General features: G+C 41.8%; 1 protein-coding gene across 1 annotated transcript in view; it reads right to left on the bottom strand.

Annotated features, from left to right (window-relative positions):
• Positions 1 to 13,533: 13,533 nt before the first annotated feature.
• The window catches only part of LOC146830314 (testis-specific serine/threonine-protein kinase 4-like), a 350,041-nt gene continuing 343,999 nt past the window's right edge, over positions 13,534 to 19,575 (bottom strand). The window contains exon 9 of the mRNA XM_085603709.1: positions 13,534 to 14,914. Coding sequence (XP_085459835.1) covers positions 14,430 to 14,914 — 485 coding nt within the window. The 3' untranslated portion in view covers positions 13,534 to 14,429. The remainder of the gene's footprint in view (positions 14,915 to 19,575) is intronic.

Below are 19,575 nucleotides of genomic sequence, written 5' to 3'. Positions count from 1 at the left end.
TCTCTGGGGTTTGTTCAAATTCTGTAGGATTTCTTTCACCTCCTTCGTTCATAGTCCCGTCTCTATGTCCCATACCTCCTTCATTCATTTACACCTCTCACCCTCTACTCCCTGACTCGTCTTCACACCCTCACATTTTCTGTCTCCCTCTTTCTCCCTTCATTTCTACACTTTCTTCTCTATTTATCAGCAAGTCTTTTTGTGTGTGGCTTTTTTGCAGTTTTATTTACTGCTGACTCGACCTGAAGGTATTGGAGTGCTTTACAACTCCTCCACTTCTTTCCTCTTTAATGATCTTTCGCCTGCCACTGCCTCCTCTATGATGTGCCTCCCAACTTCTCTGCTACCACCCTTGCACCTTCTCCTGACTAGACACCCTTACTGTCATTTCCTATGTTTCTCTCCCCATCCTTTCATCTCCTTTACCCAGCACTTCTACTTCCTTTCCCCCTTCCCTTCTCGTGACCTCCATCAGGCCAGTTCCCTCTCCCCGCACTACTCTTTCTTTTTAACTTTTTCCTACCTCACTTACCATCCCGCCTTCTTCTCCTCCACTACTCTCCCCCTGCTTTAGTCCATCCCCTCGCTACCCATCAATGCTCCCTCCTTCCCCTGCTGTCCCCTTTTCGGAGAGCTCCAATGTTTTCATCTCTCCTTTTATCACCTCTACCCTCAGCCCCCCTCTTCATCTCTTCCCTCTTCATCTCCTTCCCCCCATAAGCCTCACTGACCTGCACTCTCCCTCTTCAGCATTGTCTTTATTGCGATTAAAGTCTAAACTCTTTAAATCTGGGGTGATGAAAGATGGCTTGTCGGCCTACTTCAAAGCGGCGAACTCCCTGCACGCATGAGCGGCTTCACAAAGGAAACAGGCAGCCTCCCCGGTAGATAATGGGGGGTGCTCTTGTACTGTTGATGAGGACTTTGTTGGGGGAGGGAGCAGATCACCGACAGTTCGTTTTACCAACGTAGGTCCTTAATACACATTTTTTTGCCCAGCCTTATTTCAATATAGCCTTTCCCCTGCGCCTGCTATGGCACTCTTCTGAAGGGCACAGTACTACCCCAGCAGTCCATAGGGAATACATTCGACACTTGTATGCACCTGGAATCGCTTTTAGGCGCTTTTAGGAGCTCTTTTTTTTTTCTTTTTACGTACATTGCATACTTACTAATTTTACATTCTAAATCCTCCGATGTTGGCAAGTTGTATAATTGGGGCAGAGGGAGTCAAAAACACACGCTTCTCGGCGCAATTCGGGGGTATGTAGCGCTATATCATTTAAATCTCGCAGCGCTTCGAACAAGCATTTGCAATGCAATAGGTCTCGCAGTTATACGAGTTTGAGCTATTGGCATTATAAATAGGGCTCCCGGTTTTCCGTTTAAACGGATTTTTACATATAAATACAGACGGGAAACAAGTTTTCCTTTGTCTGTATTTATATTTAGAAACGGAAAAATACGGGTAAATTTTGCAGCGCTGCCGTGATTCAGAGTTGCCGTGCCACGCCCCTGTTCTGATACTGGGAATTCCTTTCAGTGACGTGCTGTGGTGTGGACCTATTGGCTCAGGGTCTTCTAGTGACGGCCGTGACCCTGAGCCAATCCTGGTCGTATGAAGCATCTATTTTAAACTTTTTTTTGTTGTTGTTGCTTGGGCGAGAGTAAATGAGCAGATAGTATGGGAAATAGTAAACACAAAGCAACGTATTGCTTGGTAATGCAACCGGCTTCCAACCTAGCCCGCTAAAGAAGAGACTCGTGGCAGGGAAATTTCACGCTATTATACGGAATTTTCACCTAAAGACCGTATTTTTCGCGACAAAGTGATACTTTTAGAGCTAATATTTTTCCGAAGACAAGTAATTGTATTTATGTGGCGCTTAGTAGTAAGGTGTAGAACTATGAGCACAATTTCAAGAGCTAAACGAGAAGACACTTTATTACTACGAGTGTATATTTATTGTCTACACAAGTGCTCCTGGCAGGCTGTGGCGCAACTAGAGCCAAATTTCGGGGGGGGGGCTGAGCAAAAATTTCGGGGGGGCTGAACTTTAAGCAATAGGCAGAGTGGAGCTGCAGGGGCTCTTAGAAGGGGTGAAACAGCAGCGAGGCCTCATTAACATGCAAATGGTCTTTCAAAGACCTGTGAAGTGCTCGGGTGCGGCTGCGTTTTTGCCCGGGAAGGTGTCTCATCCCGGGCTGTCGCACACGACAGGGGGGGTGGGCTGAAGCCCTTTGAGTCCAATGGGTGTTGCGCGCCTGGTGGAGAGGGTCGTAGACTTGCACAGTTTTGCCAAATGACGCGGGCGGCTGCCTCCTGAGGCTAGGAAGGGCCACAGATCACCGCTCCCCCCGTTTTGATTTATATTTTTATTTTTTAGCTGACACCAGCATGTATATATTACCGAATCGAAATACCAAAATTAAATGTTTTGGGAACACATGCGTCCAATAAATCAAGCAAAAGGAAAAATGGGTTTTCCCTTTTAGTAGGTGAAGACGTGAATTTAAACAGTGTCAGCTGTGTCGTCATGGATGTTGCGGCCACTGTAACCACCATGAAAACGTCTGCAGCTGGTCCCCAATTGGAGCGTGCACACGCACATATTAAATTACGTGACTGTTTGCCTGGTGAATTTTATTGGCCAATGGTCTTAACATAAGCACAAAGCCGTCCGGTGGTAGGTGAATCTCAGTTGAGGCACGCACACACACTCTACTGTCACTCTCCTCTCCCCTTCCTTTAAACTGGAAGGCAGGTCATCTAAACGTATGCTTTCCACTGTGAATCAACTCAATTTAAAATGCAAAATAGTTAGAATTGTGAAAATGTTTTCAAATGTAGAGTTTAGGTAAAGAAAAACACGTAAAACCAAACATTACATAAAGGAAAACGGAAGAAAAGAAAAAAACGGGAGAATTGTTTTTCATCCTAGACATTTTTTAGGTCTCGCCTGACCCAGCGCATGCGCTGGTCTGGCGAGATTTATTGAGAGGGCTCCAAAAAGTGATACCAGGCCAGACTGGAGCTACAGTGCATGTGCGCGGGCGCGCGCGCCTCGCTTTACCGCGATTACTTTCACTCTAACGGCCGCTCTGATGTTTGATCGTGATCGCAATCACTTTTACTTTCGCGGCCGCACGGCCGCTTTGCATAGCCAATAGGTCTCGCTTTTGGGACCTTATAGTATTTAGTTATGCAACTGTTGCATGGCCTCAGGCTCCTGCCCTCCCTCCCCCACCCCATGGGGTTCTGGCTTCATGTGGTAGTGTCCAGGTTATGTTGCACATATAGGTGTTCAAGATATTTACGGGGTGACCTTGGGCACTAAAAAGCAGCGCTAGTGGCAATTTTGAAAGAAATCGAGCAGAAATGATGGGTTGTGGCTCCGTCCTTTTGGTGATAGAGCATTGTGGATTACTGTGAGGTTCTAGAAAGGTCAAATGAGATCCAAGGTATTTTCAATATGGGATAGCAGACTAGAAGAGTGGCTGGAGGAGATGGTATTTGGAGCAAGATGTTGGGCTTGAAAGGTATTGTGTACTACAATGGCAAAGTTTTCAGATTAATGTATTGTGTTGACCAATAACAACCGAGCGCATGTGTGCATTGTTGATTTAAATAACTGCGGAAAAATACTAGCTGTAACGTCGTCTTTTGCTTGTGGCAAAAATAAATGTGGATAAATACAGATAAACTGGCCCAAAAATAAATATGGATAAATACAGACGGAAATGGCCGAAAAATAAATACCATAAAACCGGGAGCCCTAATTATAAATGACAGTGCCTTTTATTTATGTTTTTAAAAAAACAAACTTAAATAAAAAGCATTGTCATTTACAATGCCAATAGCTCAAACTCCTATAAATGCGAGACCTATTGCATTGCAAATGCTTGTTTATATTGGAATCAAAAAAGGAATACCAAGATTACAATCAACAGAAGGAAGAAAAATAACATATCAGAAATACATATCTTAAAGGTAAAGGGATAAAACAGTAATATTGCAATAAAAACTGTAAAATGCAATCTTATGGTATAAGGTAAGTAAAAAAATTAGCAGAGGAAATGTCTAACATTAGTCACTTTTATATTTTAGGTAAGAGTAAAGGCGAGAAGGAGGGGATAGTAGAGGAATAGAAAAAGAAGGAGAGAAAAAGGATAAACAAAAAGATAGACAAAATAGAAATTAGGGTAAAGATGAGTGTGAAAATAAAAAAGTAGTAAAGGGTAACCAGAGTAAATCAGATTTAATTTTCTGAGATAACGATGAAGATGAAACAGTAGTTATTCTATGTTCATCACAAATAAAATTCCACCATGTTAACAAACATATTTTAGAATTATCTTTCCAACAAGTAAGAATAACCCTAAAAGTAAGTGCAATAAAAAGGGCAAATAGCATACATTTCGAAGAGCTGTCATAGAAATATTCAGACATAGTTCCAAGAAAAACATTTTGACTTAATAATGGAATATGACCCTGAAATATCTTATAACATTTAGGTGAAATAGATTTCCAAAAGTTAAAAACATTAGGGCAATAGTATATTAAATGAAGTAATGTGCCATTAGAGGAAAGATATGACCAGCAAAGAGGCGAAGTAGAAGGATTGATTTTATGAATAAGAACGGGTGTATGAACAACTATTGATTAGGAAAAATAGGGATTGAGTAATATAGGCAGCTTTGGAGGTAATAAAAATGTTGTGCCATAATGTATCCCATTGTTGAGTCGAGTGGGACATAGAAAGGTCTTGTTTCCATGCTATTTCAATTGAGGATTTAAGTCTGCTGGAAATAGGAGCAGATAAGAGTTAAATGAAAGAAGGTTTACAATCAAAGGCAATATTGTATAAAGGTGTCAAGGAGTAAACAGGGTAGAGTCAACAGGAAAGCTTTTGGTTAATAAAAAAAGATTGAAGTACCTGTGATAATTGCGTTCTTGTATTGTAGTGAAGGGTATCACAGAATTCTGAGAGACTAATTGATGAACATATAAGATACACTTTTCTTTCCAATGTTTAAAATAGAATGGTTTGTGGCGAAACTTAAAACATTTATTAAACCAGATAGAAGAGGTAAAGAAAGCTTGGTAAAAATTTAGAGCCAAGGGGAAACAATGAATGCAATAAACGCTGGGAATATTTTAAGGTAGGATGCTTGGAAATAAAAGTGCAGTTAATCATAAAAATAATATCATAAAAGGAAACTTCATGTAAATTAATCCAGCTGGGTATAGGGGAGTCTTGATATTGTCTATTCAAAGCATACATTTGTCTAATTAAAAAAGCAGTATGATATAGTTTATAAATTAGGAAAACGTACACTCCCTTCTTTTTTGGGTTTAATTAATTTGTATAAAGCAATACGGACAGTTTTATTGTTCCAGAGAAATTTGGCACTGAGAGAATTAATTTGAGTGAAATAATAATTAGGAATTTTGAAAAGTATCATAGAAAGTAAAAAAAGAATAAGATGTGCAATCATCATTGTAATAGTGTCCAATCTACCCCACCAGGATAAATGGAGAGGGGACCAAGAGGAAAGTGAATTTTGTATTTTAAGTTATTGTGCACTAAAATTATGAGCGGGAGTGTGGGAAATTGCAGGTGAGAACCAGACACCTAAATATCTAATCTTAGATGGACAGCACACAAAATTGGTATCAGAGAACATACATTGAAAACATAAGGAGTTTAGAGGTACAATCTCAGTTTTTGAGAAGTTTAGTTTGTAACCAGATATTTTAGAATATGGATCAATCTCCTGTAAAAAGGGAGGTAGGAAAGTCAAGGAGGTAGAAAGGTAGACCACAATATCGTCCGCATAAGCAGATAGTTTAGTTTCATAGGAGTTGTATTGGAAACCTGTTATCAAAAGGTTACAGTGAATATGTTCAAGAAAAGGTTCTAGACAAAAAAAAAACAATAGTGGGAGAGGGAACAACCTTTCCTGGTACCTCTATGTAAGTTGAAATGAGGGGTTAGAAATTCATGGACGGAAACACAAGCATGTGGTTCTGAATATAATAGATTGATAAATGAAATAAATTTGGGGCCAAAATCAAACCAATGAAAAGTTTAAAACATAAATTGCTAATTTATACAGTTAAATGATTTTTCAGCATCAAGAGATAATGCAGAAAGTGGGGCCGGATACCTTTTACCCAATGTAAGAATATTGAAAACATCCTAGCATTATCTGAGGTGAGCCTGCTTTTAATAAAACTAGACTGGTCAGGTTTAAATAGATTGGGTAAACTGAAACAATTATTTTATAAAGGAAGTAGCTTCTAAAATAAATGGTTTGATCAGATAATAAGGAGTTGTTAAATCTCCATCAAGCATGTTTGGTAGTATCAAAAGATAAATCTAAGGAGGATAAAACAGGGGTAAGATTAGAAATAAAAATGGAGCCAATTTCTGATGATTGGGCAGAAAGGAGTAGAGATTTAGAGACCAAAATATAATCAATTTGATGGATAGTATGATGAACATTTGAAAAAAATGTAAATTCATATGTATCGGGGTTACAAGTTTTCCATACATTGTAGAATGGACAAGAGGCAATAGCAGATTAAAATGCTTTATGTGATTTAGCCGGTTTAAATTTACAATTAGATTTCCTATCAGAAAATGGGTCTAACCAATCACTGAAATCACCAGCAACAAATATATTAGGATTAGTAATGGAAGATAATTTAAATTTAATATTATGCCAAAAATCCGGATTGGATTTAACCGGGCCATAAATATTTTAAAAAGTGATGTTTTTATTAAAGATAGTGGCATTAAGCAATGGCCATCGTCCATTCATCACAAAAACAAAAAGAGGGTGAGGGACTGTCACTCTTGTTCCCCCTGGTTAGATCAGTTAAACAACAAAAGAGTGACAAGGGAAAAAGGAGCAAAAGAGCACGGGCAAAAACCAAAAAGATTTGTTATCATATCACATTCAGTTGATAAAATTTGGATTTTTAACAATTTCTGACATAGAACAGCGACACCACCCTTGCAGTTGACAGCAGGACAAAAAATAACTCGACCCACCCATTGACACTTAAGCGATTCAGCAATCATTACAATGAGTTTCTTGCAAAAGAACAATTTGATAATTAAGTTTCGATATATGTGAGAGTACCTTTTGATGTTTAACAGGATGACCCAGACCACAGACGTTCCATGAGACAACATTAAACATGGGTACAGCAACATTGATGACAAACTGCAAAAACAACAATGGAAACAAAAAGACACCATACTTCAATAACCGAATAACAGGAAGGTACTGCCAAGAAAATAGAGAAGAAAAACAAATAGACACTCATACAATTATAGAAAAAGGAAGCAGTAGTAAAAACAGGAGAAATGGAATAGAAAGGAGAATAGAAAGAAAGAGGTAACAAAAGAATAATTAAAGAGAAACAAGAATGAAGGGACAGATCAATAACATAAAGCCAGATCTAAAACAAAGGGAAAAAGAGATGAGAACCAGGCATGTCAGCACCCAGAAGCAAGAACAACAACAGAGAGAGAACAATAAATAATAGGAATATTCAGGCCATATAAACCGTATTGAAGAGAAAAATAAAAACAAGAAGAGAGATGCCATACAACATTAGCAATTTAAGGGCATTGTGAGTTTTTGTCCATGGGTTGCTTTGTGATATTTTGCAGGATGAATTTTCAGCACGCCTAGTAAAATGGCAGCCGCTTGCGTATGAGGAAAACCTTGTCACTGCAATACAATTTGCAGGACGAGTATTCAAAGGCTTCCGCCAGCCTGCAAGCAAGCAAGAATTGTAAGGAGCATGAGACCAACTTAGGGAATGCTGGGCATGCTCTCGGAAGGGCCGAAAAGAAAGTTGTTAGCTCTGTGAGGAGATAGAGCTCAGCAGTCCGCCGCCATTTTGCCTCGGCGCAGAAGCCATACCCCCCGAAAAACTTCATTCATGTTGACTTCAATTTCTAGCATGGAAAGTTGCCTTCCTAGTGGCAATCACTTCTCTCAGAAGGATAAGTGAACTACAGGCACTTATATTAAGGGAACCGTTATTTAAAATGTTCCCATCAAAATCAGTTCCACAAACTAATCCAAAATTCTTACCCAAGAAGGTGTCAGCCTTTTTTACAAAAGTCAGACCACTGAACTACCATTGTTCTTTCCTAACCCAGGTTCGATGTCCAAGGGCTCTTGTGTTCTAATTGATAGAACGAAATCCTTTAAGAAAACATAACCTTTTTGTTGCCTTTACCAAGACTCACCAGGGGGCACTGAAATACAAGGCAGGGATTGGTCGATGGATACTTAGATGTATTCAAACCTGTTACCAAAAAGCTAAAAGGGTACTTAAAGTACCACCGCAGGCTCATTCCACATGTAAACAAGAAGCCACTATGGCTTTTCTAGGAAATATCCCTATAGAGGATATTTGTAGAGCAGCAACATGGAATAGCCCACATACATTCACAAAACACTACTGTGTTGATGTCTTTACAGATCAACAACCAAGAGTGGGTCAAGCTGTACTTAAAACACTATTTCAAACCAGTACTTCTACCATTCGCTAGCCACCACAAAGGAGAGCACTGCTATTCATTTGATGCTGAGCCTATATTTCCACAGCCAACATATGCTATGAATGGAATATGTTACTTACACTGTAAGCATCTATTCGTAGCATAAAGTGCCGTTCATTCATATGACCCACTCTGCTCCCCGGAAGCTTTTGGGTGCAGTATTTTCCTACTGTATTTAGTACAATAGGTTACACACACTTTCTAAGCATGTTTTGCTATTCTGTCACTGTATTGCCCCTTTTCTAGTGCTCACCCAATAAGCCAAGAACAAGCTAACAAAGGAGTCGAGGAACAAGTGCAACACACACTGGAGGAGAAGTCACTATATCTTGTGACTCGAAGACGTGTTCAAAGAAAAACAACACAACTTGTAATCGTCCGGCCCAACACTAGCTGGTAGGATAATGCTAAGCATATGAATCTATGGCACTACATGCTACGAATAAATGCTTACAGGGTAAGTAACATATTCCTTATCCTTCTTGTTCAGGTGTTCGCTACCTGCTAAAGATGGCAAAATGGCCTCTGGAATGTTACCAGATTGTACCTTGCTGTGTAAATCTTGCAAATACCACAAATAGGGAGATTAAGCAGGTAAGACAAGTGCAAACTGCCATGTCCCCGGTCTGCCTGTGCTGTTTATTTCCGATTGTTGTCACTATTTTCTAGCTGGGCAGCTGCTATGTACTCTGCTATGCACTTTTCACTGTTTACTAGTTGGGAAGGTGCAATGTACTTTACTGTGCCCTTTATTTAGACATGCAATAACTAAGTTCCACTGCTTGGAATTAATGTTAGAATAAACATGTGATTTGCTAAAAGTCTCTGTTTCCTGCTCACCTCAAATTTTCCTGAAATGCTTGCTTATTTTTTCAGTTGCCCTGCCATTTAATGAAAGGTCTCCCTTTCATGCCAGAGATAGCCTTCTAATAAACAAGAAACACATTGTAAACATCAGGAAGGCTCCAGTACCTAATGTGTTTGTTTAGTCAACTTTCCATTTCCCGCCCCAGTCTCCTTCTGATTGACAGGAAACGTTTAGTAATCTTCAAGAAGATTCTAGATTAACACTTTCATGACAGGCTATAAACACTGCTTTAAAACTCAGTTCCCTGCTTGGCTTTGTTGATCCGTCTTGAGAAAGAGCGAGCTGTGTCTTCCCTGCAGCAAGAATAATATGAATATCTTCGCCTGCAAGCTGGGGTCTAGCAACCCCTCTTAGAACTCCGTTCTTTCAAGACAACTTCCTACAATCCTGAACCCTGGAACCTGGAAAATTAACTGGCACTGCTGTACTACCATTGCCTTGATTAGAGACATCTCCTCACAATTTACCACTCCAGCTTCTTACCCATTACACAAACGTCAGGTTAGTGCCAAAAGCAGACACTTCTGGTATCCCCTTTTTCTTGAAGGACACCATAGCTCTTTGAGTTTGAATAAGAAAGCTTTCGCTAAAGGAACACCATTAGTTGTTTGAAGTACCACAACTTTAAGGACAGATAAAGATTTCAGAATCATTGGAGCAAAGGCTAAAGGAGATGCAGTTAGGATTCAGTGTTGGGACAGTGCTCACAGGCCCTTCACATGGACTAGAATTTTTTGCAGTAATACTTGTTTGGCAAGTTTTATTAAGTACCTCGGGATTTCACTGGAGCTCCAGGTACTCCAGAACAATCTCTCTCTCTCTCTCTCTCTCTCTCTCTCTCTCTCTCTCTCTCTTTCTCTCTCTCTCTTTTTCTCTCTCTCTCTCTTTTTCTCTCTCTCTTTCTCTCTCTTTCTCTCTCTTTCTCTCTCTCTCTCTTTCTCTCTCTTTCTCTCTCTCTCTCTCTCTCTCTCTCTCTCTCTCTCTTTCTCTCTTTCTCTCTCTTTCTCTCTCTTTCTCTCTCTCTCTCTCTCTCTCTCTCGCTCTCTTTCTCTCTCTTTCTCTCTCTTTTTCTCTCTTTTTCTCTCTTTTTCTCTCTCTTTCTCTCTCTTTCTCTCTCTTTCTCTCTCTTTCTCTCTCTTTCTCTCTCTCTCTCTCTCTCTTTTTCACTTCTCTCAGAAGGATAAGTGAACTACAGGCACTTATATTAAGGGAACCGTTATTTAAAATGTTCCCATCAAAATCAGTTCCACAAACTAATCCAAAATTCTTACCCAAGAAGGTGTCAGCCTTTTTTACAAAAGTCAGACCACTGAACTACCATTGTTCTTTCCTAACCCAGGTTCGATGTCCAAGGGCTCTTGTGTTCTAATTGATAGAACGAAATCCTTTAAGAAAACATAACCTTTTTGTTGCCTTTACCAAGACTCACCAGGGGGCACTGAAATACAAGGCAGGGATTGGTCGATGGATACTTAGATGTATTCAAACCTGTTACCAAAAAGCTAAAAGGGTACTTAAAGTACCACCGCAGGCTCATTCCACATGTAAACAAGAAGCCACTATGGCTTTTCTAGGAAATATCCCTATAGAGGATATTTGTAGAGCAGCAACATGGAATAGCCCACATACATTCACAAAACACTACTGTGTTGATGTCTTTACAGATCAACAACCAAGAGTGGGTCAAGCTGTACTTAAAACACTATTTCAAACCAGTACTTCTACCATTCGCTAGCCACCACAAAGGAGAGCACTGCTATTCATTTGATGCTGAGCCTATATTTCCACAGCCAACATATGCTATGAATGGAATATGTTACTTACACTGTAAGCATCTATTCGTAGCATAAAGTGCCGTTCATTCATATGACCCACTCTGCTCCCCGGAAGCTTTTGGGTGCAGTATTTTCCTACTGTATTTAGTACAATAGGTTACACACACTTTCTAAGCATGTTTTGCTATTCTGTCACTGTATTGCCCCTTTTCTAGTGCTCACCCAATAAGCCAAGAACAAGCTAACAAAGGAGTCGAGGAACAAGTGCAACACACACTGGAGGAGAAGTCACTATATCTTGTGACTCGAAGACGTGTTCAAAGAAAAACAACACAACTTGTAATCGTCCGGCCCAACACTAGCTGGTAGGATAATGCTAAGCATATGAATCTATGGCACTACATGCTACGAATAAATGCTTACAGGGTAAGTAACATATTCCTTATCCTTCTTGTTCAGGTGTTCGCTACCTGCTAAAGATGGCAAAATGGCCTCTGGAATGTTACCAGATTGTACCTTGCTGTGTAAATCTTGCAAATACCACAAATAGGGAGATTAAGCAGGTAAGACAAGTGCAAACTGCCATGTCCCCGGTCTGCCTGTGCTGTTTATTTCCGATTGTTGTCACTATTTTCTAGCTGGGCAGCTGCTATGTACTCTGCTATGCACTTTTCACTGTTTACTAGTTGGGAAGGTGCAATGTACTTTACTGTGCCCTTTATTTAGGCATGCAATAACTAAGTTCCACTGCTTGGAATTAATGTTAGAATAAACATGTGATTTGCTAAAAGTCTCTGTTTCCTGCTCACCTCAAATTTTCCTGAAATGCTTGCTTATTTTTTCAGTTGCCCTGCCATTTAATGAAAGGTCTCCCTTTCATGCCAGAGATAGCCTTCTAATAAACAAGAAACACATTGTAAACATCAGGAAGGCTCCAGTACCTAATGTGTTTGTTTAGTCAACTTTCCATTTCCCGCCCCAGTCTCCTTCTGATTGACAGGAAACGTTTAGTAATCTTCAAGAAGATTCTAGATTAACACTTTCATGACAGGCTATAAACACTGCTTTAAAACTCAGTTCCCTGCTTGGCTTTGTTGATCCGTCTTGAGAAAGAGCGAGCTGTGTCTTCCCTGCAGCAAGAATAATATGAATATCTTCGCCTGCAAGCTGGGGTCTAGCAACCCCTCTTAGAACTCCGTTCTTTCAAGACAACTTCCTACAATCCTGAACCCTGGAACCTGGAAAATTAACTGGCACTGCTGTACTACCATTGCCTTGATTAGAGACATCTCCTCACAATTTACCACTCCAGCTTCTTACCCATTACACAAACGTCAGGTTAGTGCCAAAAGCAGACACTTCTGGTATCCCCTTTTTCTTGAAGGACACCATAGCTCTTTGAGTTTGAATAAGAAAGCTTTCGCTAAAGGAACACCATTAGTTGTTTGAAGTACCACAACTTTAAGGACAGATAAAGATTTCAGAATCATTGGAGCAAAGGCTAAAGGAGATGCAGTTAGGATTCAGTGTTGGGACAGTGCTCACAGGCCCTTCACATGGACTAGAATTTTTTGCAGTAATACTTGTTTGGCAAGTTTTATTAAGTACCTCGGGATTTCACTGGAGCTCCAGGTACTCCAGAACAATCTCTCTCTCTCTCTCTCTCTCTCTCTCTCTCTCTCTCTCTCTTTCTCTCTCTCTCTTTTTCTCTCTCTCTCTCTTTCTCTCTCTTTCTCTCTCTTTCTCTCTCTCTCTCTCTCTCTCTCTCTCTCTCTCTCTCTCTCTCTCTTTCTCTCTCTTTCTCTCTCTCTCTCTCTCTCTCTCTCTCTTTCTCTCTCTTTCTCTCTCTTTCTCTCTCTTTCTCTCTCTCTCTCTCTCTCTCTCTCTTTTTCTCTCTTTTTCTCTCTTTTTCTCTCTCTTTCTCTCTCTTTCTCTCTCTTTCTCTCTCTTTCTCTCTCTCTCTCTCTCTCTTTTTCTCTCTTTTTCTCTCTTTTTCTTTCTCTCTCTTTCTCTCTCTTTCTCTTTCTCTCTCTTTCTCTCTCTCTTTTTCTCTCTCTTTCTCTCTCTTTCTCTCTCTTTCTCTCTCTCTCTAGTGTTAGTCAACGGTATCAGTCATCTCTCCTGAAACTACGGATTAATTAATCTAAAGGAAATTGATGGAAGGTCTCTGTTTCTACAGATGTCCTGGGAATTCAGATGACTGGCCATTGGTGTCACACAAAAGAACCCTCCTAAGGCAAAGTAAAACTTACCATTGTTGTCTTGAATTCAATATAAATGACAACTTGAGGCACTAAATCAAGTCAGTTAAGATTAATGAGTTTTATTCTGTGGTCCATAAGGGTAACATTCAATTTGATCCAATAGAATATACTAGAAACATTTCATATACGGCTACAATTACTTGCTCAAATGCTAACATGTTTCGCCACTGAATTGTTGCTTCATCAGGGTATCAAAATTGTACAGTCAAGGCAGTATATATTAATAACACTTGCTATTCAGTCATGGTTGAATAGCATGGTCTGTTAATTCAAAATGGAATATGAGAAGTTCATTTGCATATCATTGACAGCCAGCAACCGTGCAAATTTAAATTCAATATGGAATATGAGAAGGTCATTTACATATCTTTGACAGCCAGCAACCGAGCAAATGTAATTATTTAAATATAAGTCTGGAAAATCTGCTGTGCTGGTCATCTTAAACCAAACATATGAGGCACTGTCATCTAGTAAGGGAATCATGAACTGATGTAGGACCTAAAGGTATGGTCTGCTGACTTTGTGAAACACAATATGGCTGAAACAGACACTCATTATAAGAGCATGGGCTGACACTTGACAACTAGTGAGGCAAGTAGGAAGACTGCTTTAGTAGAGCATGTGTATAAACTAACAGATTGCCAGTCCAGTGATGGTAATAATATTATGATTGTGACATCTTGGCAGAAATAGATCCATAGATGGTCACACTTTGGCCTTCTCTGTAGTATTGGAGTGGTCTAAGAAAGCATAGCATAGAAAGGCATGCATGAGGCAATTTCTGGGCTTTAAGGTGAGTACAGCAGGCCCCGAAGAAATAACAGGACAGAAACATGGATTGGTGAGTGGAGAAGGACATGGTTTTATTTCTTTCAATGGTTCTTTGGCCCTATGCGCTTCCAAACAGAGTTTACAATGTAAGGGGTGCTGTCTAGGTTTTTGGTCTAGACAGCCAGGTAATCTGTCGTGGGGGGTCATTGCCCTTGCTCCAGGGTGACACCAGACCCCTGCCGATGGCTGCCATGGGGTAAAGCGAGATGAGATGCTCATTCTGCTTGCTGATTACCATGGGCCCCTTTGTCATTTTTTCTCTGGGTGTTTTTATGGAAGAGTGTGAGCTGGACAGGTGTGCAGTAGAGCCTTCCATCTGCAGGTTTGGCAGGTTGTGGAGGTGATTTGGTGGTGCACCTGCGCTTGAATGGTACAGGAAGATCCTGGGGTTCTTGCTCTGCTTGTCATCTTGTTGGATTGGAGAGAGCAGCTGGACAATTGGCGTGGGCTGGCCTGATTTTTTTGAAGCAAGGTCTGTCGGTTTTTTATTGTCAGTCAGGGAAATAGGTGCCAACCATGAGGAGCTGTCAAGGGCCTTCAGCGTATTGTTCTTTGGCGAAAGTGTAATGCTAGGTGGTTTCTTCCCTGCAAGAGAAAGTAAGTCAGCGTGAGGTCTAATACATGGAACATTTGAACGAACAACCTATGGCACATCCAACCATGCAGAAATAGAGAGGAGTTAAATATCTACAGGTCTCATTTAGAGTTACTTGGTAGCAGAAGAGTGATGAGTCCTTCATTAGAAGACTTTCCGTGGATGAAGAAGTCTATGAGGGATTTAACTCTGCCTTGCTATTTTGTTTACAGGCACAATTTTACAAGAGGATTCTGAACCAGTGGAAAATCCTCCAGTAGATAATATACCACTTCATCCACAAATCAACACTTTTTCTGATCCCACCCAACTCAAAGGCAGACTTTCATTTCATTTGGATTGTATAGCATAAGCCTTTTGCCATAATCACTGTTATACCAGCCGTCAACAGCATTACTGGTATCACAAACCAGTGTTAACTAAACCATGAGCACAAAAAAAATGTGACAAATCAACTTTACTTCCTGATTACCATTTGCATTTGGTGAGCGCTTCCATTCAGAGGCAACGTACTCTGAGCAAAAGGACTGCCTGTCTCACCCCATTATGCGCAGCCTCATACAATGCGTTGACTGCCCTGAAATTGGTATCTGGCTAGAGCATGTCCAGCGGCAGTGGTGCTGCCATCTTGTAAGAGGGCTTTGGTCTTTTATAAGTTCAGAATGAAAGTTAAAGGACAACTTGTGGGAGGTGGACCGCCAACAAAATGTACGTTGTTTCAAAGCAGCAGTTCTTTGACCCACCCTCAACCTCATCTTTACATTTATAACCACACCCCGGATGATGGAACACAAAGCTAGAAAGCTCCTATATGGCAAGAGTCCCTCCATATTAGAGAACTTTATAGAGAGATTACTCATGCCCCAGTTGACCCTCGGGCGAGAGGGAGAGATAAAAGCCCCCATGTTCATTGTAAAGATATGGAGATGCCATTCACTTTTTTAATTCGTGGTTGCATCTACCAGTGCTGACAGCACAAAACATCCTTCCGTTGAGGAAGAGTGTGCAAGTAAGTGTCTGTTAGCAAGACTTCAGTGGAGAAAACCAGTGGAAGGGCCAGATTTAAAGTATGGGACAGGGCGCAACAGCCTTTACCATAGTAGTTTTTGAGCATAGCCAAACGTAATGGTATTGGAGGGATTTACAGGGAACAAACAGTGTTAAACATTTGCAGGGTTAAAGAAAAGGCATGAATAACGAAGCTATAAGAGGGTATGTCCAGCTGGTCTTAGGAATTTTCACAGTTGTGACGGTTTTTATTCCACCATGTGAACTTTTTCTGTTTATACTCTTGTATAAAAAAAAGATTATAAAATAAACTATGTATTCAGATAGGTGGATAGCAGGTTGTTGACCCAATTGGATAATAACATATGAGGGTACTTATCACTAGTGGCACAGAAAAGTTCACAACTGATGATGAGGCAGGGGAAGGCAGAATAAAGGATTTCCTGTAGAGGAGAGGGGTAGCCACCTCTCCTTTAGACATAGGTGTCTCCAGGCTAGAGTGGTGGTGCTCTGCCCTCCTTCAGACCGCTTTGAAGTTCATATTTGGTGTCCTCCTTGCATAAACTGATTTGTCTCAGTCCAGGAGCCCTTGGCTCCCGCTCTGGCACAAAACCACACAAAGGACAGGGGAGTGACCACCCCCCTGTCAAGCTGCCCCCCAGGGAGGTGCCCAGAGCTCTGCCAGGTGGCCACTTGATTCTACCAGTTAGGTAGGTGTTTGCAGAAGCTGTTCAACCTCCTTCCTGGGTTACTTAAGGGCTCCTCTGAGGGTGGGACCATAGGTTCGACTGGACAAAGATTCCACTTGAAAACTCATCTTCAGGATCCTCCACAAGACTTTTCTTCCGCTTGACACTGGACTCTGCTGTTGGGCTGGGCCGGACCCAAGACAAGACTGCTTCCGGTAGGAAGGCTCCTACTGCAATTTCTTCTCCGTGCTTTGCAACCATCCTGCAGCATCCATGGCTATGCATTCTCCAGAGTCACAAGGACTCTGTGTGCATTATGGACAGCTGGAAGGAATCTCCCTTGGAGTGAAGGAATCACTCTCCTGCAGCCGCAGGCACCTCAATGGCGACAACCTGCTTTTCGATCCTGCTGTCCCACGGGCTCTTCAAGGATTTACAATACAAGTGATGGTTTGGTGACTCTCCCAAAGCCTGACCTGATCTTCTGTGCATTTTGGAAGACTGCAATCCCTCGTGGAGCTGCTGGAACCGAACCCCTGTGCACTATGTCTGCTTGCCATTACCAAGGCTTGTTGGCTCTCTAGTCCGAAGGTCTTCGAGCTCCAGAAAGCCCCAGTCTCAAGCATCACTCTGCTGCAAAAGCAGTGTTCTCACTGCACCTCCTGCGACGTGGGCCTCCATCTTCACTGTGCTGCTGAGGCCTCCCTGCTACTCCCTATGCCTACTGCCATAGGGGCCCTGCAGGGTCTTCCATTGATTCCTGCTGGCTCTCCTGCTTGCTGAGGGCAGCCCTAACTTACATTTGGTGGTTGAGTTCCCTGGACCTTGCTCATCCTCCTTTCTGCTACTCTTCTGCTGCATTTGCCAAGGCTTGTTGGTTGTCCTGATGGCCATTGATCCTCCTGCCTGTGACAGCTCGTGGGTGGCTCCTGTGCTCCTCCATCATTGCCTGGTCTCCACACCTGCAACTCCAAGACCTACATCCTACCTCGAAGTACCCCCAAGAAGGGTGAGCATTCTGTCGGGGCACGTCATGCACAACTCTGGGTAACTTGGACTCTGTCTCCTCTCCAATCAAGTGCTCCTCATCTGGAACCCACGTTTGGGTGCCACTGAACCGACCTGGTCCACGGGGCACGGTAGCAGCTGGACATCCGAAGATCCCCATTGACTTCAACGGGCAGTTCCTACATCACTTCACACCTATGCACCCGGGCTCCCTGGTGTATATATCCCTTTCTCTGGGTATCCACCGGTGGGGATGCTCTCCAACCTCCCTAGTTCCAAAGGGTTTCCTTGGGGTCCTCTGGGAAGGGTCCTGAATCCTGAAGATCCTAACCTTACCTTTCCTCTGTTATCCTATGGACACTGAACCGGGGTATCACCTCTGCACATGGACACCTAGGGACTCCTAGTTACTTACCTTTGGTGGTTCCGGGCTTCCCCTGGCCTACAGATCCTTGGGTGGTAGTCTTGGTTAGGTACCCCTTTCACATTCCTTTTCTTAGTATATGGCTTGACCCCTCCCCCCCACCTCCATAGGGGCCCATACATTTTTATGTGTTTACTTACCTGTTTTGCTGATATATTTGTTGTGTATACATATCTCCGGGTAGGAGATATACCAAAGTAGTTCAGTGACTGGTGTTGAAATAATTAGCCCCTATTTTTCTAACACTGGTGTGGTTCTTTTCCGTGTGACTCTCACAGACAGCCTTGTCTGGTGAATGCACCCGATTTACATCCTCCTGGATAAGCCTTAGCTGCTTTACCACAGCTACCCCTTGAGAGCTTTGGTTCTTAGGGACTTCTTACACTATGACTAAGGGTTGCCTGGACTCAGTGCAGGGTGTATCATCAATAGGTGTACACCATATACTGAGCCAGTCTCCTACACTATGCAGCCTATGTTAATGGCTATAAATTCCCCATGTACATTGAATTTTCCTTTAATAAACCTTTTACCAGATACAAGCATTTCTGTAAATAGAAAAACAGAGAGCATTAGGTACAAAACCACAGCCTTTATTGAAGAGAAAATTGTAAGGGAATGCATAGGCATTATTACCCAATAGGCTGCATTTAAAGTATAACAAGAGAATATTGGCACTGTGCTTTTATGACCTCCGGGACCTCCTGTATCCTGTCATACCCCAAAGAGAACTGTTAGGTCAGTTCTCTTTTCCGGCTCCTTCAGTGAGGATCCTGGAGCATTAAGCTCTATCAGTTTTTGACTTTTTGTCAGAAATTGCTTATAAAGATACATTTTCTGTGCTTCACTTGACATCATTTTACTCCTATTGTGAGGTAGAATTGTTTTTTTACAGGATTTTTTATTTTTATTCTGTCGAAAATTGCCTTTGCTGTTTGTCAAGTGCCCTGCCTGAGTCTTGCCACCATTGTCAGAAGCTTCCTAAAAGAACTTTAAAGGATAGAGAGAAGATACATCTTCATGGGCTTCAAGAGAGAGAAAAAACAGAATCAACAGGCATGGCTACTACTCTTCACAAGGCTCCATCCAGAGGCAGATCGCCACATAGGCGTAAAAAAAGGAGAACAAGATCTACTTCCAGTGATAGGAAAATACCTGTTTGTACTCCATCGGCACCTGGATCGATGTTGAAGGTACCTGCATGTCGAGGGACTCTACACCACGAAGTCCTCCATCTACGGAAATACACTAGTCGCTGAATACCACGGCATTAGGGGAGGTCCACTGTTAGACGTCAATGCCAGCGAAGTCTCCATCGACGACGAGTGTCCACCAGTGGAAGTCGAGGCATCTGCAACAGACAATCACCCATCAACAGCCTCCCATTGTCATTCGGCATTGAAGCATACTACGACAAAGACTGTGTCGCCGGCTTCTCTTCGACGCTCAATGTCAAGATGCACTTCTCCAAGGCAATCTCCCTTGGCTGCATCCAGGCACCGCTCAACATCAAGGCAGAGGT

This window comes from Triturus cristatus, chromosome 5_1 (assembly GCF_964204655.1).
Source record: "Triturus cristatus chromosome 5_1, aTriCri1.1, whole genome shotgun sequence".
NCBI classification, from domain to species: domain Eukaryota; kingdom Metazoa; phylum Chordata; class Amphibia; order Caudata; family Salamandridae; genus Triturus; species Triturus cristatus.
Note: the sequence above shows the minus strand (reverse complement) of the source record. Positions and strands in the feature narration are given on the sequence as shown.